We start from the raw sequence: 24,599 nt of genomic DNA, 5'->3' as shown, positions 1-24,599 counted from the left end.
AATGTAATGAGCGAAATCCAAATTGGTGGTCGTGTTAGTATGATAACAATACGTTCATGTAATAATTTTTCATAACTTTGAAGATTTGACCCGACTATAATACATTTCTTACTTATTGTTAGATTAAATATGATAGCTATTTAAACATCTATTGTGAGCTTATTTAGCAGAGACTGACGTATGAGTGGTGTATGACTTGACAATATTTAAGCCCGATAATGAGGCCACTAAACTCTTCCAATCTATTCATATCCCAAGTATTAACTTAAAGTTTAGTAAGCTTTCTCCATCGGGAACTTGATTTGACATGTATGTCGCCACATGTTAAATCAAGTTCCCGATGGAGAAAGCTTACTTATACATACACACACCCAGCGTTTATTCCTTTCTTGAAGTTGATAAATATAATAAATATCTCGTGATTCCATTTCCTTATTAATATCCTTGTTACGAAACAAAGACTTATCAAGGCTAGTACTAAGTGGATAGAAAATCGATAATCAGTTATTTATTTATTTCTTAAACTTATTTTAATCAACCGTTTATAATAAATTGACTTGACAGTTAATTCTAACGAGAAAAGTTATATTACTGCAATTTACTAGTCAGAGGAAAGATATTAAGAGACCAAGAGGAGAAATTTTTTTTCTTTAGTAAGGAACTAGGTCTCGAAATAAGTATTCTTCTCACTGTTCTTTATGGAAGCGAAACGCGGCCTCTTACACAAAGGAAAGACCAGCGTCTTAAGATTTTTGAAAATAAAGTATTACGTTTACGACTTAACCGCGTGCGTGAATTAGAAGGCTGCCCAACGCTGGATTGAGGGAACTGCACTCGGTGAATATAATCCAGGTAATAGCATTGCAGCAAATAAGGTGGACGTGTAAGGTTGTAGGGCTCAGTAAAGAGCTGATCCCTAAAATGTTAATTAACACCGAGGGGTAAACGTTACAGGGGTAGACCGAAAAGTAGTTGGGAGGATCGCATAAAGACGGATTTAGTTTTGGTTTTGGAGGGATTTAGTTTTGGTTTGGAGGGATTTAGTTTTAGATTGGGAGGGAGCGTCACTGTCGATAGAAAATCGATAATTAGTTACTTTTTTTAAACTTATTTTATTCAACCGTTTATAATAAGTTGACCTGAAAGTTAATTCTAACAAGAAAAGTGATATTACTGCCATTTACCGTTTTACCTCCATTCAGAGGAAAGATATTAGTAGTCCAAGAGTAATATCAAGATTACTTTAATAAAAATTATTTAGTTAATAAAAAATAGCGGCTGTTCCAAACATACATTAAATATATATATATTTTTTATAATTAATTTTAAGACAAAAAATTGTGCATTTATTTACTTTTACTTCACTTTTTACCCAGAAAATACAAGGGATACAATTAAAAGCAAATATTGAATTATTTAAGATGCACGCCGTTTGTTTATTTAATTCCAGAAAAACCTAGAATTTTCGTTCATTTTTCTTTAAAACTACCCATAACATTAGAAAACTTCGTAGCACAATATTTAAAGTAAAGTAAATAGACAACTGTATGTCTAATATTTCCTAAGGTATAGACCAAAACCTAACGGTTTTTTCCAAAGCATCAAGAAAACAACATTTTGTAAATTTATTTTGGCAAATTTCATGAAAACTACTACTCCTTCGAAAATAACCTATTTTACAGTACATTTAACTAGCTTTAAATTTAGTACTTACTGATATCTGTAGGTCTATTCTTTCTTGAGATACAGCAATTATTAATCAAAAGTTTTTGTCCAAACAACATTTTGTGAATTTATTTTAGCAAATATATTATAAAAACTACTACTCCTACGAAGATAAAAGTCATAAACCACCTTTATAGTACATTCGACTAGATTTCATTGCAGTGCTGGCAAACATCTGTACATCTAATGGTTCATGAGGTATATATTTCCCTAATCAAACATTTTGTTTGATTTGGCAAATATTAAAAACCTTACTTCTACGTATACAAACGTCATAAGCTATCTTTATTGGGCATTACGCTAATTACTAGCTCTAATTTGAATGTTAACAGACATCTGTATAAATAATGATTTCTGATTTACAGTTTTTTCTTAAATAAATTCACTCACTACTGATTTTTTATTATTGTTATAAAATGTTGCCTTTTAAAAATGTGTATCTCTAGAACTATTTATCGTAAACAGCTATGTTAGGGCTCATCTTTTAGAACATTTACTCTTTGAATTATGCAGAATATGTTTTCTAGAGCTGTTGGTAGTTTTAAGGAAATAAAGCTCGGAATAAATTTTTTTTTTTAAAGTTTTGAAACAGCCGCCATTTTTTATTTCCCTTTACTATGTAGGGCAGACTCGTCAATGTTACTAGTAACATATATACAGTTCTCATTAATTTAATCAAAACTTGAGGTGAAAAACTTCCTTTTTTCGCCCCGGACTCATGGTCTGTATTGGAAGCGATAGCGAAAATACGGAAATATGGAAAATGCATACAATTAGAAAACATATTCCAGAAATATCAATATGAATTATACAGAATGATTAAATAAGCAAAAATAAATTGTATACAATTTTTGTTCTTGTATAAAGAGGTAAAAATGAAATCCTCATAGAGTGCACAAGAGTTGCGTTCTTTTTTTATTCAGTTGTTATGTGTTACAGTGAAAGATTTTTAGAAAATGTTTCGGCAGTGTTTTGGGGACGCGATAGTTGGAGAAAGGAAAAATTATTTTATTTTATTTTTTATTATTTTTAGATACAAAAATGCAAACAAACAAAAATGTTATCTAATTGTTGAGTTACCCAAAAGAGAAAGTTAAGTTGGAATAATTATTAAAATACGTTTTAGAAGATAATTTATATTATTTAAGTTATAATTATTTATAAAATCTGACATAAATAGGTGGCTTTAGAAACAAAACATAATAAAACTAAGATATCTGACAGATACATCTGTGAATTTAATTTGGAATGCATCGTTTTTAAGATTATAGTGAAACTTGATTAATAAATATTTTGAAAATAGCCCACACTCAGAGAAACAGATTAGGTTTAGATTAATAATAATAAACACTTAACGAACCAGAAGTTTCGATGCCAATATAATCAATTATTCTCTACATAAACATCTCTTCTCTCAACAAACGACTGACATGGAATCCTCATACAAGACTAAAAAGACAAGAAACTGCTCGTAGATTCCGACTATTGCAACATTTACTAGACAAACGGTCTAAATTGCCAATCCATTACAAAAGACTGATCTACATGACTATTATAAGGCCTATCTGGACATACGGAGTTGAGCTTTGGGGCTCCACTAAACCATCAAATTCCTCCAGAATCCAATCCTTACAGTCCAAAATCCTTCGTAAAATCCTTAATGCTCCTTACTTTGTCACAAATCAAGTCATCCATCAGGACCTCAATGTTCCATATGTTGCCGATTTGGCCAGAACCAGATACCGTTCCTTCCATAATAAACTTCTCAACCACCCAAATCCACTTGTTTCTAACCTGGCTTCTCCTTCATTACCTAATAATTCTCCTAGGCGTCTGAAAAGAAGATGGCCTCGAGATCTTCTCCTCTAGAAATGTTATTGGAGTTCTATCAGTGGGTAGATTCTCCACATGTTTTTATCATGTCACTATGTCACCTACAGCAAATTTACTTGTTGTATATATATGTATACAGTTGTAAATATCAATAAATAAATTATTAAAAAAAAAAAAAAATCTCTTCAGTGACGCCTGCGCAAACCCAAATCTAGCAGATCAGTCTAGATGCGATCCTCCCGACTACGCTTCTGTCCACCCCTCGGCCATTTACAGACGTTAGTTCAATGTTTATTAACATTTAAGGAACCCGTTAGTTACGATGAGCTACAACCTTGTAAGCCTATATTAATGACCGCATTGTTAATATCTGAAACCTGTTCTAGGTTAATATTATAAATATGTGCGTGAGAAATTATTTGGCGAATCTGCGGTGGGGAATACCTTTAGCACTACAAGTAAGATAATAGTAAAACGTTTTTTCAATAAATGGGATTCTAGACAGACATTGTGGCAGACCACATAATCTCAGCGTCTTCAGTCGTGCATCAATTGATATATAAGTACAAGATTTTTTTATTGAAATTTTTAGAAAATATGTTCAGTTTTTATTTCCTAGAAAGGTTAATAATCTGTAATATTGATCAGTATTTGATATCTGATCCTGCGGTGGCCAATTATTGTTCTTGGCTTCCTCAATTGGAAATAGAGAACAGGAAACGACCAAGGCAACCCGTGTCAGGAAAGGCTTTTATAACAAAAACATTCCGCAGAAATAATATCCTTTATTTAGAAATTTTAAAACATGTCCTGTTTATTATTCCTTAGTGTAGGTTTACAATGTTTGAATTAATTATCCCGATAAGCCATTGCCAAGGATACGACTCCCACAGAGGTTTATGTTTAGTTCTAAGCAATTGAGAAATTTTCATGATCTGAATCCAAATTCACAAAACCTGGGTTTCAGCATACGTGGACCTCATCTATGTTCGTCCAATTATAATAACCATTTAGAATCATGTATCACTAGACTAGTATTTGTATAATTTCTCAAATACGTCCAAAAACGGATGATACCACTTAATTAAAAAACAAATTGGATTTTCAAATTAATAAATTTAAATATTTCAAGATATTTAATATTACTCATTCAGTTATTTTTATCAAACCGATCGTTCTTTGTTTCAGTAAATAACACAACCTCTCCCAGGTATCATACCATTGCAGGTCTTCCACAGGGTTCCCATCTAAGTACCATACTCTTCAATCTTTTCATAAATAATTGCACAAAATTTAAAAATATTGATATAGCCCTTTTTTGCCGATGATAAAAGGATTTACACCTCTCCATACTGTATTGACACTATCGTTTATTGGCTAAAAGATGATTTAACCAAAAAATCTAAATATCTTTAAAAATGGGAATTAGTTTTAAATATTGATAAAACAGAAGCCATAATTTTCACGAACGACGGCCTACACTACCATCGACTATAAATTTAAATAATTTCCCTATCCCTTTTGCGAAAACAGTTAAGTACTTAGGAATCTCTTAGGAGTATTATTTAACCACCACATCAATTCGAAATTGGAAAGCGGAAGGAAAATTTTATATAACTTGTATTCGTATTTTAATAAAAAAATCAAAATTATCCAGTAGAAATAAATTGATAGCATATATAAATGGTATTAAGACACATTTTAACTTATACTAGCCCCATATGGAGCTTGACTTGTTCAACAATGTAATGTAAAAAAATACAAGTATTTTAAAATGAATGCCTCAGAATTGTTAATAATTATCCATATTACACCATACAACTCATTAAACCCTCTAATTACAGAAATGGTCATTTTTTGTTTTTTTTGTCATTTCCACCACTTTCTACGAAATTATAAATGTTAAATATTAATTTTATAAAATCTTTGGCTTTCCAACGTCACGTAAATATATAAATTAATAATCTTATTTTCAAGATGGGAAAATTATTTTACCCCTTATATCCTTAAGTTAATTATAAAATCGTTTCATGGTTTATATTTATCGATTTTTATTACTGATGAAATGATTAATTATTTTATATAAAGCTGAGCTCAGTCAGGCTACTTAAGTGATCATAAAACCTATCTGATATTAATACCAATTAATTCTACATTGATTTACGAGTTTAATAAAAATGTTTTTTGATGATAAAAATCGATTATATAAAATCTGATTTCCGGTTGAGCTAGTATGTTCACTAACACACAGACTATGTTGGGATGCTTGGTTATTTTGATGGAAGGATGCCTCAAAACGTGTATTATCATCGAAAACTTGAATTCGAAATTTTTCAAGATCGTAATATATCCCCTTAATATATATTCCTTATATAGGTAAGTGAAAGTATTACAAAACGATTTATTATTTAAACCCTTGTTTACATCTTGGCCACCTGGTTACAGTTCGAACTGTACCATCTCCAGTGGTAGCTCCTGAATATTTTCGTTGCACACGAGGACAAGTCGATAGCAGCAGGAATTACTTTTTTTTTTATTAAAAATGAAAAACCAAACTTCTGAATACTGAAAATGTAAATCAGGTCACAGGTTGTTTACTACTAACTTCAGGCTTCTACCAAAGGATGAGTATTGTCTTACTGTTTTTTTTTTTCGGTCAATTATTCAAATAATAAAAAAAAAGGAAAAATGTGATATAAGATGTTTACATTTATAAATTAAAAAATGTATCAAATTTCCCTTACTTTTCTACATGATATAATATATGGAACGCAACAAAGTACAATACCTGAATCTACCATCATATCGATTTAAATCGATATTGACGCCGTTGAATGCGGTTCGTTGACCTAATTCTGAACTGAGATCAATTGAATTATTCAAAAGAAAGGTTATCCAAGTCCCAATTATTCCTGTTCACTGGCCGCACTAATTGAATGCCCCTTTCTGTTGTTAGCAATTCACCAATTGTAATTTGTTATCAATTACGAAAATACACACAGTAGAAATGTAGAACTGTCTAATGATATTTCTACAGGTTTATTGCAATATAAAAGAAAAGTTTTAACAGGATAAAATTCAATCGAGAATTATAGAGAATATTATCAAAATAAATGTAACTTTTTTTTCCCTGTTAAATTTCCTATCTTAGCAACTTGAAGATATGAATATGAAATTTTGTGCGAATAATGGATTGTTTTTGGCTCGATTTCCAAAGCATTTCTTCATTAGAGATTTGTCTTCTATAGAACAAGAGCCGGGGATAAAAAAGGCAGTTATTTCACACCAGTTTCTCTAATGAAAACTATGTACAATTATTAGTCACAATTGATGGGTCTGCCAAGTTTAGGTAGTGAAAATAAAAGATGGTGGCTTTTTCAAAACGTTAAAAAAAAATAATTTTTCATTTAGTGCTCTACATCTTTAAAATTACCAACAACAGAACAGAACCTAAGAGCACATTTTTTAAAGTAGAGTTAGTTTTCTGAAGTATTAGCCCTATTTACGTCCAATGGTTCTCGAGATATAGCTTTTTAAAAAGCAACATTTCATAAACATGTACTGAAGGGTTAGTAGTTAGTGAGTTTATTTTGAGAAATCACTATGTCAGGAACCATTCAACATACAGATGTCTATTATACCTTAAATTAAAGCTAGATTATGGTACTATAAAGTGGTTTATGGCGTTTATCTTCGTCAGAGTAGTAGTTTTCATGATATTAATTTTGATTTATGAGAAACTTTATTTCAGAAACCATAAAACGTGCTGATATCCGCCAGCACTCAAATTAAAACTAGCTAAATTTACTATATAATAGTTTATAACATTTATCTTTGTAGGAGTAGTAGTTTTTATGATATTTGACAAAATAAATTCACAAAATCTTAAATCTAAATGTTTGAATTTTGAAAAAATATATCTCTAGAACCATAAGACGTACACATGTCTGCTAGCTCTCAAAATAAAGGGAATTTGACTTGCTATAAAGTAGGTTACTACACTTATCTTCGTAGGAGTAGTAGTTTTTATGATATTCGCATATAAATATAAATTTGGAACATGAAAATTTGTCGGAACAACTATAAATCAATATATTTGTGCAAATATCATGAAAACTATTACCCCTATGAAGATAAACATCAAAAACTACTTTATAGATTATTAAACTAGCTTTAATTTGAGTGCTAATAGACATCTGTACGTCGAATGATTTTTGAGCCACCAATACTTGGGAGACTCACCAATTTTGAATAATAATTATACATAGTTTTGATTAAATTAATTAAAAATTGAGGAAAAATAACTGATTTTTTCTCCTCTTGGGTTCTTGTACTAATAGGAGGAGATTAACTACTTAGCAGAAATAGTAGATGCTATGAATCCTATAGAGACCACGCATTTCATAAATGTTATTTTAGAATCGTGAATTTAAATATTCATAGCTCATGACTTGTGTCCATCAGGGGAATTCATTCTGAAGGGGAATAAAATTGTTAGTTTTCTTTAATAGAGGGGTTCGTTTGCATTAAATTTGTATGTTGTGGGGAGTTTCCGTTATACAGGGGTGCCGGTTTAGAAATGTTTCACTATATACTTATCCTTACATATAAAATTGAAGAAGCGATGATCCATACCTGTCGTGTGTGATCACTACATAGTCAAATCGTATGCAAGAGACATCACAGTTGAAGGTGAGTCCTGTGATCTCACTGTTGAATATATTTGTAAAGGTCACCTTAAGGAATTGCTTTTACAATACAATAAGTATTGTCGGCTTTCGATTGTAATATTTATATTATAATTTATATTGTAATACTTATATTTTTAAGCATACGGTACTGTATAGTTAAAGCTTTGCTATTACCGGTATTATACAAAACTGTGGAAAGTTTACATCAAGGGGAGAAGATCTAAGTCATTTTAATTATTAGGAAGCATAATTTAAAAGATAAACAAAACAAAATAGTTATAAAACATTTTTTATTGGTTGGCGGCTTTCCGAAAATATATATGCCCTCTTTATAAATTAACCATCATTTCATCTCAAAATATATTTAATTGTATTTTCATTTATTGGATGCTTTTATGGTTTGGTTCTCAACAAAGTTGTTTTAAGGAGCTTTTTATTCAATTCCTCTAATGGTAAGCAACAAATTTATTGTTTCTCAAACATGAGCTTGATAGTTAGGGAACGATAAATATGAGAACTGTGAGGAACAGCTGAAAGTTCTAACATCAAACGCACTCAATCCGTTCAGTCCAAAGTCCTTCGAACAATTGCCAATTTTCCGGACTATTTTAACAATAATACTCTACATCATGACCTTAATATCCAATTTAACTCAGATGTTATTCCATCTAAATTCATGACATTTCATGAGAAACTCACTCAGCATCCCAATTCCTTAGCCCAAACCTCCCTAAAGGTTAAAACGGCAATGGCTCAGAAACTTATTGTAAAAAATTATATTGCAGTTCTGGCATTGGACATATTCTCCACTCGTCCTGAGTGCCTACGTTCTCGCTCATCCTCCACTGGCACTTAATAGCAGTGACGCCGTTGAATGAAAGAAATGCTGGGATCTTCCAGAGTCCTGCTTTTTCCTTTACAAGTGGAATTTTTAAATTTTATTGCAATTTAATTTATGTCTGTAATGGTGTGGATGATCTCTGCACAAACCCCAGCGCACTACCCCACTGCTCCCGCACCCCGTATGCCAGAAATGGCATGGGAGGGGGATAAAAAAAAAGAAAAAAAGGCGTAGATAATCTCTCTTAACTCTATTTTCAATTTGAATGTATATGACAGAATGTAATACTAAACAAAAAATATCTGTCATCGTAAAACAATATTGATTACTTGACATTTTTTTTTTTTATAAAAAAAAAATTTCAATGCCCTATTGGGAACGCTTGAAAAATTAAAAATAAAAACTGACAAAATCATCAAGACTTTGAATAAATATCACATTAATGTATATGAAGAAATCAGCACATCGTCCCTTAATTATCTAAACATGGTAATACCATTAAAACATTAAATTATTTCAAATACTTTAAATATATAATTTTCTTTTCCCTTAATTCTTTAACTCATCGCGGTAAAATATACTTGCAGGAATTTTCTCTTTTTTATTCCAAAATAATGCAAATTTATCTTGTCACAAAAACAATATAAATCAGATAAGGAAATCATAGTGCGGGATCTAGAAAGTACCAGAGAACCGTTGGTTATAAATTTCGGTTCAATTATAAACGACTTACAACAAGATTAATCAGAATGCCCTAGATTTAGTAGAACTGGTTTGTGAAGTTCATACTGATCGTATTTAGGATCAGGGCCTTCTTGAATGTCTTTCCAAAACGAAATGGTTAATGACAAAATAACCAACTTAAATGGTTCACTAATTCGAAGTAGTTCAATTAAGGCAGAACCTGGACTTTTCCAAAGTCCAAGGTTGAAAATAAGGTGGCCTTTAGAGTACATCAGTGTATACACATACAGTTGTAAAGGTGGTTAGCAAATACAACATTAATTTTTTTTAATTATTGGAGAAGTTTGTCGAGGGGTGCGGTCAGCAAAGAACAACATAAATAAACAAAACCATATATATGTATTTTATGCCGACGTTTTCACAGTTGCAGGTCTACCTTCCACGCCATAATTCCTAATGAAGACCTGAAAATCAGGTCGAAACGTCGGCATAAAATAAATAAATATGGTTTTGTTTATTCATGTTGTTCTTTGTTGACCGCACCCCCTGACAAACTTCTCCAATCATTAATCTATAGTCAACTATCTACACCTCATTAATTTTTTTTGTTGAACTGCAACTTTTGACATGTAGCTACTCAATTATTCTTCAGAGGAAGTTCAAATGTCTTTCTGACTATGAACACATATATATCAAACTATAAAACAAAACTTTTTTTCTCAAATGTTGCAAAAAACAGAGGTACAGTACTATACTATGAGTCATGAAAAACACGGAAACGCATTTCTGGTGAATCTGTTAATGAATTATGCAATTATTAATTTTTTTTTTTTGATTTGATAGATTTATTTATTGATAGATATTACAATCTGCCACACAGTTGTGGGCAATAGGTAATATTGATGAATGATCTCATACATAGTAAAATAAAAAATAAAAATAAAAAAAATAAAAAAAAAAAAAAATAAAATAAAAAACTCTCTTAAAATATATACAAACAAAAGAATAGACAAGATGAACATAATAAAACTATCTGTATGAAAAATAAATAAATAAAATAACAATGATAAAATAGTATATACAATAAATTATTAATTAGTATTTCTTTTGGTTATTCTTCTCTTAATCCTTAACAGAGTACGTACACCACAACGTAATACGCCCGTTAAGTAGTATCACCGTGCTCTAGTTGTTTAAGGCCCATTGTCAGAAAATGTTTAAATCATACGCCTGATCCATTTTCAACCTCTAAATTTTGTTCCAATTATTATAAAAAATTAAAAACATAATGTCTTCATATTACATCAAATCAGATAATTCGCCATTTTTTATAGAATTTCGCAAAGATCCTAATCTTAGGTGGAACAGGACCAAATAATCCTTACTTAATTGAACTATTTAGCTAATTAATAAGAATTATTATATGAATAGAACCGCCAGAAATGCGTCACCGTATAAGTGCGAAACTAATTTATTAAATTATTTATATATGTAAGTTTTACGTACTGGACTTAACTCATCTTACTAAAGACTGTGTGCTTGTGTCTAATACGTAGTAATTCATATAATTCGATATTGTATTTTATTACTATAATTTTGTTAACTTCAGTTCTGTGGGAAGTATCTATTCGAGGAAGAAGAAAAAAAAGATATGTAAACATTTATTTTGTAAATCTTGTTTACCTAGATATGGACAAGCAAACTCACTACTTACTAAAATTACGTAATAGAGATTAATTTAGTTGTGTCGGAAAGAAAGGGTATTTTCACCCAGTTTCCTTTTCCCTTTTCCTGAACACGTGAAAAAGAAATTCCCGTTTCCGATCCGAGGCACGTGCGCATTGACATCCGACAGTTGAGATGTTTTTTTAGAATCACTCACCCGGAGGAGGAGACGAATCGTCCAACTAAGTGGAAAACACCTGGCCGAGTACATGTTTCTTCATAAGGAGCACAAAGAAGACAATGAAGATATGACGAGGAGGAACTTTCCTCTTGTGTACTCTGGATACTCTCTAATAATGTGCTTTACAGTTAATACTGTTCGGCAATGATGGCACTTTAGTTATCCACTAGTAGTCGTGGGTAAAGCGGCGGTGTCCGAAGATGATCATACCTTCTCTTCCTAACAGAGTGGAACATAAAGCCCTATTCTCGATTCTTAAAACAGCAATTTAAGTTTATTCATTTGTCCCATAAACTTTTCCCGTTTCAGTTACTTTTTTTAATGTGTTCGGCTATAAAGGATTCGCTACTTAAAATGAACGAGAATGATATTGCAGATGCAGATTGGGAACAAATTTCGGGAACCTTGTCTGACCCTGGTGAGCTAAAGGGGAATAAAGTTTTTTACAAATTCAGGTCATCAATTCATGTTAAAAAAGGGGGGGGAAGGTTGTAAAATACTTTACCAGGACCAGTAATAACTTAAACAGTAAGTACTTTAATGTTAAATTACTTCAATTATTTCAAGTTTCCAGCGTTATTGGAATGTGGAAAATGTTAAATGTTTTATTTTGGTTGTTTGAGACCATCTGCTAATGGTATTTATAGGGTAAGTTCGTTCAAGTTTGTAACAGTCTAATTTCTTTTGATTGGGATATCATAACTAGAAATTAGTCAATAACTTGCAAGTTGTTTTTATTTTATATGATGAAAGTTTACTAAGACATTATCGCTAGTCTGATAATGATACATTCAGCAGTAGACGATGATAATTAATAAATCAGTTATTCATTCATTATTAACTTATTCATTTCAGTATTTCTTTTAACTAACTTTTTAAAGGAGTAGAGAGAGGAGGGGTGGAGGTATAAGAGAGTGAAATAGGGAGAATAAAATTGTTAAATAGAAAAACAACTAATTAAAATAGTTGTATTTAATATATAGATGAGATGAGTATTGATTGTAAAAAGAAAAGTTAGGGAAAATAAATTGTTGTTATATCATGTAAATATATGTATTGTAAAAATGTTCGATCATGGATTGATTGGTATGCTGTGTAATGTAGCAACCCGATGTATTTGGACAGCGTGGGTAAAGCATTTCTCACTATACCCTATTATGACAAGTAGTAATTATAGGTTATACGTTGATTAATGTACATTGTTTTCTTCACGAGTGTTACTGAATTTACGCAGTATTCCAGTCCATTTGGATGGTTACACTTCTGATACGTATTGAGCTAAATTTCAAAATTTTGAAAAAATAAAAAGCCCAAAAACTTACGATTGGGCATTAAGAATGTTTTCTACAACATTTGGTTTAAGGAAAGTTTTGTAATATTATAATAAATTACATACGTAATAAATTAAGTACATTAAAATTCGACATTAAATTAATTCGCACAGTTCCGAAGATTGTGAGAATTAATGTTCAAACAATAAGGAAGTGACCCTTATATACTGTTGCACACATTTTGGGCTCTTACCGCACGATTTTGAAAATTCAGTGTTTTTTACTGGGCGTCATTCTGTCTCTACTAATGACAAATGACTGGTATAAATAATTAATTCAAATAATAGAACTAATTGAAATATTTTTAGCGTTGAGTCTTTCTTTTACATGAATCGTACACCTTTTTAAATGAAAATTGCAATAGATTTTTTTTTTAAGCAATAAATAATTTTTAATCTTTTTTAAGGTATATCAATAATCAAGATTTTAGTGACTACAGCTGTGCAGTGTAAAGCTTAATGCAATGACGCTATGATCACACATGATCCATCATCTTATCTCGGCACCTCAGCACCCAGCTGCCATCGGATCTCTCCCATTTCCATAAAAACAATTATGTTATGTGTTTTTGTGTATTTGCGGTATACTGTGTGTAAATATAAATATTTATCTATCTATATATGTATGTATGCGTGTGTTATTATGTCAGGGACGAATCCTCGAGAGGAAGGAGAAGTTTTCCCTACCAATGTTATGAAAAAGAAAAAGTAATTATACAATAAGGATGAGTTAAAAACATATCTATCAGTACTCAAATTTTAATAAGTTTTAGTGAGTCAAAAGTGTATTCAAAAATTTTCAGTTTAATGTTGTTAAAAAACTTAAATTGACAAATGTTGAAATTACGTTTTCTAATAATTTTTATTTTTTTTTAATAACTTGTTTATTGATATTTACAACTGTATACATATATACACATCAAGTAAATTTGCTGTAAGTGATATTATGACATGATAAAAACATGTGGAGAATCTACCCATTGATAGAACTCCAAAAACATTTCTAAAGCAGAAGGTCTCGAGGCCATCTTCTTTTCAGACGTCTAAGAGGATTATTAGGTAGTGAAGGAGAAGCCAGGTTAGAAACGAGTTGGTTTGGGTGGTTGGGAAGTTATGGAAGGATTGGTATCTGGTTCTGGCCAAATCGGCAACATAGGGGACATTGAGGTCCTGATGGATGATTTGATTTGTGATAAAGTAAGGAGCAATAAGGATTTTACGAAGGACTTTGGACTGTAAGGATTGGATTCGAGAGGAATTAGATGGTTTAGTGGAGCCCCATAGCTCAACTCCGTATGTCCAAATAGGCCTTATAATAGTCATGTAGATCAGTCTTTTGTAATGGATTGGAAGTTTGGACCGTTTGTCTAGTAAATGTTGTAATAGTCGGAATCGACGAGCAGTTTCCTGTCTTTTCAGTCTTGTATGAGGATTTCCAATAATTAAAAAAAAAAATAAGAGTGTTAGATTTCATTCATTTTATTTTATTCTATTTTTTATCAGGTAAAATCTCCGTGTGCAACTCTAATTAATTGTTTTAAAACGTTTTTGAATAAAATTTACTACAATTGAGCATTAAATTAACTGATTTAATTTTTTTAAAAATTAATTGTAATTAAAATGTTTAGTAATTTAAATTAATAATGGTACTAATTTTTTTATTGCTTTAAATTGTTTTTAACCTTATAATAATCTAAAACATATTTATACGGTCCAGTGGTCAAGTAACTTTATTCAAATAAATCTAATCCTAATGAAGGTCAAAATAGTTTGAATTGATTAAAGCTGTATGATTTTTTTATTAATTTTTGTTGTTATTATTATTTTTGGGGGGGAGGGGTTATAAATAGCTTAAATAGGCAATCCCTCATAACGCACTTTAATTAAACACAATTTTGCAATTCTGCACATCCATACCCTATCTATATCCTCTTATAAAGTTGCATCGAAAATCTAGTATCCTTAATTCTCTGGACACTGTTACAATTCACCTTCCCTACCCTACCCTGCAAATAGTCTTCCTCTGATTTTATATATATTAAAGATAATCAAAAGTGCTTTAGATAGGAACACACGAGTCATGAGTTTATAAATAGAGTCGATTCCAGACAGCACACTCCACGGCCAACAATTAGAAGTGACCGCCTGTCTAAATATATCAACCTCATCTTGTCAACTCCATGTTTTCAAAAAGTTTAGATGTTTTATTTTTAAATTTTCAAATTAAGTTAAAAATTTATGTATGTTGGAGGTATAAGATGTTGCTTTCCAGGAGTACAGTTAGATCCTTCAAGAATAGGATTTCTTTTCATATAAAATCATATATTTTTTTTTTCAAAGAGTACTACTCTCCTCACAATTGGTTAAGGACAGTGGTTCACAACTCATTGTTGTCTGTGGACCAATAATCCTGAAATTGGTACTCCCTAAGGGGTATTTCTCCAGGAAAATATTTTAAAACTACCTTGTTAAAAGTGCATTTTGAGTGGGTTTTTTGTTCATTTACTTTTTAAAACTACAGTACAAAATCAGGAAGAGTAAAAAGTGAAACAATGCTAATAATTTAAATCCTTACAGAATGTGTTTTGCTGGACACTGGTGTATTATCAATACTAGTAGGTTCCCACTCTGGGTCCACGGGACACTTAGGTGTCCCAAACGTATGGCAAGGGGGCCGCCAGGGAATACCAATTCAAATAATAGCAAATATATATATTAAAAAAGTAAATATACAATGTATTCCAGGATTTACTTTGCAGTATTGTTTTTTTTCTTTTCCAACAAATTCAACTACTGTAAGGATAAGCTTGCCGCACTTTTTTTAGCTTGACAAGGGTTCCATTAATTCTTTTAGCCTGATTTGGGCGCCGATATATTTTTTTTTAACCCATTTGTTGTGTTACGAATATTTTTTAGACCAAAAAGAATGATGGCGTGGTGAAAAACGTTTGGGAATCGCTGATCCAAATCTCTGGGTACAGCAACAGAAGAAATCTCAGTATTAAGCTATCTCGGAAAAAGGTATTCTATTTGGTTTGCCTTTTTTTAGATGTTGATATGAGATGTGCTGTCTTGTTTATATTTGATCCTTTATTTGTTTCCTCATAACATTACTCTATTATTTCAACTTTTCCTGTGTGCAAGAGCGATGTTTTATTTTATTTTTAAAAGTCAGTATCGAGTTTGGTCGAAGCTTCTGTATACCATTAGATCGATGTCACTACACTAAGATTGCTATACATTTAGGTTATTTATGATGCCATCTAATACTTCTAAATAGTTTAATAGATTCATGAGTAATACTTTTTTACCTGAATTTATTTCAACAACCAAGTCATTGATTTGCACATTATATTTATATCGTCACTTAATGTGTAATACCTCCTAAATTAGATAAAATCAACAGTGCAATTTAATGCATTAAAAAAATCAATCATACAAGAGACATCTCCACCTATATTTTGTTTTCTGGCTTTCCTGATTCTTTCAATGACGTCTCTTACTTGAAATATTAATATTTTTTTTAATAGTTTTATTTTTAGAGTTAGAGGTATCACAGATTAAAATAAAATTAAAATATTCATAAGAAGGTCTACATTTCCGACTTTTAAATTTTAAAAATCAAAGCTCTTAAAATAATTTTATTACAATGTAATATTTTTTAATACTCAGAATGACTAATGTAAAAAGAAATGAAATGGTAAATTATTTTAAATCAATCAAATTAATGATACTTCAGAGTAAGGTTTTTTTAAAAATTTGTCAGTTAAGCCCAGTCATAGTATGTCATCCAGGACAACATCTATCTGATACTAAATGTAACTTCATCGTGCTTGGATTTACAGAGTTTATTCAAAATAATTTGAGTTAAATCCCCAAAAAAGTGTAAAATAAATGTGCAGTGGCACTTCATTAAAGAAACAGTTGCTCTAACATCTTAGAGATATACCAGCCCTAAATATATAATTTTAGTTTCGTCCGACTTTTCCTTTTCAACCTAGGTTGTTCACACTAAACATAACATTTTTCTAGACTTGTTATTTGGACTCTAGGGCCTCAAATTGTGTATTAGAATAATAAATGTTTTACCATCGCAATACTAAGTAATTGAAAGTAATAAAGTACGGTTAATGTGTAATTTTGTGTTTATACGTTATGTAACTAACTCTCATTGAGTTTCTGAAAATATGATCATTTAGAAATAGAAAGAAATTAATTATTTTATTTTTTTCCAATTTTTTTTTAAAAACCTTTTACAACTTATTACAATATTCTTTGATTAGACCTAAATTTAGAATTACATTTAATTTTTTCTTTACAGATGATTACTGCCATCTGACTCGAGCTAGAAGGTAACTCGCTCTCTTCTGTACTTTGATGAAAACTATAGGTTTGATACATTTAAACTTTGATGCTTAAAGTTTGATATATTTTGATGATATGTGTATCTGTTCTTTCCTAAGGTGCTCATGACCTACACCTTAAAATTAAATTAATTTTGTCTTCCTTGTTTATTTATTTGGTCAAAACGTATTCTGTGGGGAGTTTTTGAACGCGTTTTTATCGTTTTTAAATCGTATGGTAGGTCATTGAACGATTTTACTCCAATATGATAGCAATTTCTTTGTATTGAAACGGTATTTGCTATTTTATTTTGGTGATTAAATTTTTCACTTAAACCAGTATTTATAGATGTTTAACATTTTTCAATTTATTGCACTTTAACATTCTATTATATAAACATATATTGATTTTCCCCATTCAAAATATTATTTTATTTAAAAAAAATATATTTACACTACCCCAACGTTTCAGAGTCCTACTCCGTCTTCAGGACCCTTTCTACTATAACAATATTACGCTATCTCTCTCTATGTCTAAAATTCATAAATTTTACTTTGTTTCCCGAAATATTTAATTATTTAAAAAAATTGACGAAGTAAAGTTTATGGATTTTAGACCCGAGAAGCTAGGAAGAGGCATGATATTATTGTTTAACATACTACATATTTACCTATTGTATTATTTTGTACAGTTGTAAATTACATTAAATAAATAATTAAAAAAAAATATATTATTGTTTATAATAGGAAATACCCTGAACACGAAGAAGGTCTCCGAAATGTCGGTGTAGTGTAAACATGTTTTTAAAATAAAGAAATATTTGGAAAAGAGAAAAAAGAAAATCACTAAATATTTATATGATATGAATTGAACCCTTTCGGGGTAGTAGTAGTAGGTTGATGTATAAACAGAATTTAACATTTTTAAGATTGCTGTCTATATAAAACAATTCAAAATTTTTAGTTTCTGGAAAAGTAGTTCAGAGTATTCTTGATTCTTTTTTTTTTATTAATAATACACGAATAATAATTTTTCTCCCTTTGATCGTTGGATGATTGGGATTATAATTAGAGAAAAAACCGTTACCGTAAAAAAAAATAAAAAAATATCGAGTTACTACTAAAACAAAAATAATCCTAACGATTATAAAATAATACCTCAACGACCCTTGGTAGAATTGTCGGCTTGATAGGTACTCCTTATCTTGCACTACACGTTGGATACTAGATAAGGACTTTTATTGAACAACTGTTTATGATGTACTAGAAATTTCAAGAAAAGGAGATTTAGCTTTCTAATTTGTTTATAATGTAGTATTACGTACTGCCATATACCTCCAGATATTGGTAATAGAGCTTAGAGAACACATTCGCACCATATTTGGAGAGGTATATAAATTAAATGATAACAAAAGTAATTAATATTCTAACAAAAACAATTTGACAATTAGCCATTATCTTCCAGAAATGCTCATATTTCACGTCTCATCTCTATTACTTATTCGGGATTATATCCGAATTGATGATGACAGAAGAATAAAATTAGTTTTATTAAAATCACGAATTCAAATATATACTTCGATCAGAATTTTTTTTTTATTATGAAACAAAGGTAACCAAAAACAAATAAGGAATCAATGCCATTAATGGCCAGTGATGTTTTACGCCATTAAACAAAAACAAAGGAACAATAGAAGAAAAAAAGGAGATATGGGCCATTACCAAATCCACAAGATGCTCCTAAAAACCGCAGTACTCAGTATCAGCAGTTTTTTTTTTTATTTTAGGACCTATATATAGAAAAGATAAGAACCGTACTCACAGGCTTTGGGGCCTTGATGTTCCAGGCCTGGGAGAAGGTCATGGCCTGAGGCTGACAGGAGAGGCAGAAGGCCTCACCCACGAGGGGCTGGACCTCCTTGGGTTGGGCCCCCTTGGTCTTCGGGCTGGAGCCCTTGGGCTGGACCCCATCGCTTTGGGCCCCCTTCCCGTAGGCCCCGGGCAGCCTCCGATAGTAGACTGGGAGCGCCATGACACAGACTGGCCTCCCCCCCTTCTCCCAGTCCTTAATATACCGCGAGGGGGAGGCATCGATTTGTACAGATATCTTCAGGTGAAGGATTAGGTTATCCACCTGTCCTATATATTTAACTACTGATCCATTAAAGTGGCTAGTGTACCCTTCAAGCGTGGGGTATTAATCGTTTTTAATGAGATAGCTAAGGGGATGTAAATGTAAACATGTAAAGATAATGAATTTGATTTTTTCAGTGATATTTTTTATCGGTTTACACCACAATCTACATTATTTGTACCATATGCTCAATATGTATATATTTTTTGTTAACCCCTTAACTTTATCTACACCTGCCAATTGGCAATCAATGAATGTGACGTACTACTTCTGAAAATGAGAGGCATTAGGAGGAAGAGCTTTTCCTCCAGGCCTGATATCAAATTTAATTATCAGACGGGAAGATCCCTCATTCAGCTCATAACAGTTTACAACGTATCTGGTTTACGACTTACCACCATGACCGAATTAATAAGTAACAGTACTCGTTTAACGCAGAGTTTAACTTGAACGTTTTCACCACGATATACCATTTTGGAATTATAAGCGAAAAACATAAAACAGTTCTAATTAATTATTTTATTTATTATTAATTAGTTGATGAGTAAGGTTTCTAGAACTGTCAGAGAAGCGTTTCTGTATTAAATGTAGTGTAAACTTGGAGGAAAGAGTATAATGGAGGGGGTAAGCTGGCAGAAAAAGTGAAGCCAAGAAGTTAGGAAGAAGATAATTAGGGTTGTGGTCAAAAGAGAACAAAAATAACTAACAACTATTTTTTGTTCTCTAAATTAGTTAGTAGTTAACAACTACTTTTTGTTTTCTTTTGGCCGCGTTCCTGACCATCTTATTTGTAATTTGAAATTATACAGTAAATTATTTATGTATATAAAATGAAGCCAAAAAAATGGGCCTTCTATCCTTTCAGGTTTATCCTTTTTGGCTTCATTTTTTGGAATATGCCACTCCTCTTGATATAAACTAAATTTTAAAATTATTTGTAGACGTACGTTTAAAGGGTATGTTTTATACTTTTGGGCCGTATATATATACTAGTACGTCGCATGAAATATGACTTGCTATTTTCCATTGACACCAAAACGTCCATATTCTGTTCAGTTTGTATTAATTTAAATGTATTTTTTTTTTGTATCATCATCTATCCGACCTTAACCAAAGACACCGTGTGGCTAAAAAAAATACCCGAAGTGGGTTAGTAGTTCGAAAATAGAAATCGAAGGCAGCTATAAATCAGTATTTCTAGATAATTGATTCCTTTTCTCAAGCGTTTCTCTTTCATGAGATGTTTATATCCCCAAGTTTTTTTAAAAATTATTTTAGTTGATTAGTGACAAGAATAAGTAAAACACAATCATGCCGGGTTCCTCTACTTTTTGGATTTTAATAAAGCAATTAAATAAATTAGTAGATTAGTTTATTGCGACAATAATTACTTATAGTTGAATTAATTAAGGGATATTTTGAATTAATTTTGATCGAATATCATCAAGTTCTAAATTATATTTGAGGTACAAAGTGCTAGCATATCTATTTAGACAACTATCAATGAACACCACGCCTCCTCTATGAACCTTTGGAAATAAATTCATGTAGTCTTTAATTACTTTAAAAAGATTTTAGATTCACTCCTAAATAACAAACAATTTAACTTAATAAGCTTATAAGAATAAACAGATATTTTGCTCTAAAATTTAACGCAATTACTGACAGACACTACCTCATTCAGCATTAAGCTGCACCTTCATTGAATTCTTATTTCTTACGACTCAATGGCGTTTGATCAAATGTTATCGTGCTATATAAGTAATGTATCAATATTCCATCAGAAACCATTTCGAATTAACTCAAAGTATTTTCAGCATTTAGTCTGATCACTGTTTTGTATTATAAACTAGACAATTCAAATTTCGGAATGTGGCCTCGAGATTCGCCTCGCCTTTATCCGGTCCAGGAGGTACATACAAACATTCTATATTGTTCTGAGGGATATATTAAATACTAAACCGTGTCTAATAAAAGTGCTATAAATATAAAACGAAATCGCCACTATTTCAGTATTTATTTATGTTTATTTCATTTACTGAAGAAAATGGAATAATAGAATGACAACCCAATCCAATAGTGTCCATATAAATCCAAATGACTGGAAGTAATATCGCTAATTTAGGACTATAAAACACAATATTACATAAATGCAGACGAGAGACAGTACATGTCATATCAATAATCTAAAAATAGTTGGCAAAAATGTATGGCTTAGAAATACCTTATAACTGCCAAAAAAGTATACTTCATTTTTTGACGTTATTGATATCATGAAATTACACGTCGTAGATTTGTGGACATGTTTGTGGTTAAGGCGGATATCTGCGGAGAATAAAATGACATAAATAGTAACTGATCAGTACGGATTTTATGAGATTTTTAAAAAGTCAAATTATTTATCTACATATGTATTTATTTTTACTTAAATATGTAGAAAAACAAAATCTTTCTATGAAAATGCAAAAATATGGAAATTATAAAAATACCGCATACTGACAGTTTTTAATTTTTTTTTTTTTTTTTTAAAAAGTGTTAAAGATAAAAAAAAAAATTAATTTCAATGGTTATTTTAATTAGCAATCCTCATCTTTCTAAACAATACATTTACAAGTGAGATACATCTTTAAATTTTCAAAAACAATTCGTTTACGACTGTTTCACGAAATTAATTTCTATCGTTCGAAAAATTGTTCTTTGTCTACAAGCATGATAGGTATATAAGGAACATGAAAGCAATAAAATCCTTATAGCTATTACAAACTATTATAAAAGTACGTAGGGTATCTATGAGGTACATTCTTGGGGATCTATGTGTATTATGATCTTAAACTATGAATTAATTTTATATTTCCCAATTTACAAAATGTTACGTTTAGGTTGGGAAAGGAAATTTGGACTAAAATATGTACTTAGAAAAGAAAAAATATAAATACAGTGAAATATTTAAAAATATGCTAAATAAGATCAGTTTAAAATCTTTATAGACATCACTAGATGTTGCTAATGTAAACATGGGCACTGAAGCTGGAAAAAAAAAATGTAAAAACATAAAAATCCTCAGAAAATAAATAAATATAGTCTCGGTAATCCGAACGTCGGTTCTCCGAACACTCCAGTAATCCAAGCTGGCGTAAAAAAAAATCATAAATCATTTTAGTCACTGTTTGAAGTAGGCAACAGAGAATGATATACAGTGGCAGCAAGTACTTCACTAACGACGTTTGAGAAAAGTAATGAAGAAGTTTTTGCTTAAATTTCAACAAAATAATCGACTTATTTAAAAAACATTGTTTTTTTAAATCCTCTGTCAAATTTCCAGTAAAATATGTTAAAAAAATTAAATAAATAACAACGATTATGTATATTCATAATGCTGAAATTTTTTACACAATTTTTCATGATAATTTCTGTAATCCGAACACTACTCTGCAGCAATTATTTCGGATTAGCGAGATTACACTGTATTTACAAAACAAAGCACCAAACAATTGCAATTATTTTGGTAAAATTTACTGAGCTTTGTATTTTTTAAATTTTTGTGAAGAATTAAGAGAATATATTATAAGGTATAGAAAAACAAAATTAGTTCCATCGCTTATCTGAATTCTTCAATAGTAACTGTGGAAGGATGGCTCAAGAAATTAAGGGGAAAGAATATAACATATGATAATAAACTATAAAATAATGTCAGAAGGAAGGTTTTACCATATTTTATGATACATAAAATATTATTATAATGTATTAACAATTTATTTATTTGTTAGTAATTGTAATATTAATCTATTGATTGCTTTGCAATAAGCAAATTCGTTGTTGGCTTAGGCATCATCTCATCGCAGAATTGCAAGTCAAATAATTTAGTATATGGTGAGCTAAAAAATAAATGCAGTTTTTTAGTGTGAAATAAAACTAAATTTTTATTATTATAGTTAACTATTCAAATATCTTCCATTGTGTTCGATGGCTTTGTGCTATATTTTTGTCAACTTAACGCCATTTTCCAACCAGGCTCCCAATAATACCGTACGTGTTGCTAAACATGTCTGAAGCCTCTTATTGTCGTGATGGAACATCATGATTCATAGTGATTTGCCTATTCATGATTCATGGAACATGATTCATTTCGCCTATTCTTATTGATTACTTCCTCTATACTTTCAAAAGTCGCTGGCAAAAACCGCATGAGTTTATTGTTTGGTTGCTCTGAAGCATCTCAAAATGTTATTAAACCTGCCAAATTTACGCCATGATATTTTTCTTATTCAATTCAGCTTTCCAGTTTGAACTGGTTCATCGTACTTGGACCATGATCTTTTTCGATTAACGTAATTTTAGGAGATCAATTTTTCGTTTTTTCAAAAATGGATCGATTGTATTGCGTTTTAAAAAAAAAATCGAACAAATATTGATTTATTGTGAATTTTTTTAATACGTGTGGTAACCACACATCAAGTTTCTCAGCAAGTCCGAGGCTTCTTATACTGTTTTCAATTGTTTTGTATGATACATTTTAGTTTTAGCCATCTCTTGGACAAGTATATGATGATTCGGTTCAATTGCGGCTTTCAATTTATCAACAACAAATTCACTTTCGATTCGACCAGAACGTTGGTCATTTTTCAGCGAAAAATCTCTTGAACGAAATTTTTGAAACCAATTTTGACAGGTGCGTTCTTTCAAATAATCTAAATTTCACAACTTTTTCTTTTAATGAAAATAAAAAAGCGTTGAAAATGCTTATTTAATTTTTGTAACTTGACAGTCACAAGAAGAATTACAGTGAATTCGTTTCTATAGAAACTACCGATCATATCGACCTCCAAATAACAAAAGAAAAAAAAACTTTAAATTGACAAAAGAATAGCGAAACCATTATAATGTTATCTACTGGTGCAAACGGAAATTAATTTCTTATCAAGCCTATATACCTCCTGGGGCCTGTTTCATAATAAAGTACAAGTTAATAGTACAAGTCTTTTACTTGTACTTTGTACTATTTCGAATGATTACTACAAAGTACAAAATACAAGTTGTACTTTCGAAAGTACAAGTAAAACATTGGAAGGTTACACCTTACTGTCGATATTAGGCTTCTAAACCGGGAAAATA

At 30.8% G+C, this 24,599-nt stretch overlaps 1 protein-coding gene across 7 annotated transcripts in view; it reads right to left on the bottom strand.

Moving 5' to 3' along the window:
- Sep4 (septin 4) overlaps nucleotides 1-24,599 on the bottom strand; it is a 98,313-nt gene that overhangs the window by 43,794 nt on the left and 29,920 nt on the right. For 2 of the 7 annotated variants that reach the window (XM_067050031.1, XM_024362695.2), the window contains exon 1: nucleotides 19,176-19,379. The exons of 3 other annotated variants lie outside the window; for them this stretch is intronic. Coding sequence is in view for 2 of the 4 variants with exons in the window: in XM_067050030.1 (XP_066906131.1) it covers nucleotides 1,715-1,784 (70 nt within the window). In the remaining 2 variants the exon portion in view is untranslated. Of the gene's footprint in view, nucleotides 1-1,714; nucleotides 1,800-19,175; nucleotides 19,381-24,599 lie in introns of those variants that run through there. 2 more of the 7 variants (XM_014416493.3, XM_067050030.1) reach the window with 2 other exon arrangements.

The sequence above is a fragment of the Halyomorpha halys genome, unplaced genomic scaffold, assembly GCF_000696795.3.
Source record: "Halyomorpha halys isolate HHAL.00 unplaced genomic scaffold, Hhal_1.1 Scaffold126.1, whole genome shotgun sequence".
Classification (NCBI taxonomy): domain Eukaryota; kingdom Metazoa; phylum Arthropoda; class Insecta; order Hemiptera; family Pentatomidae; genus Halyomorpha; species Halyomorpha halys.
Note: the sequence above shows the minus strand (reverse complement) of the source record. Positions and strands in the feature narration are given on the sequence as shown.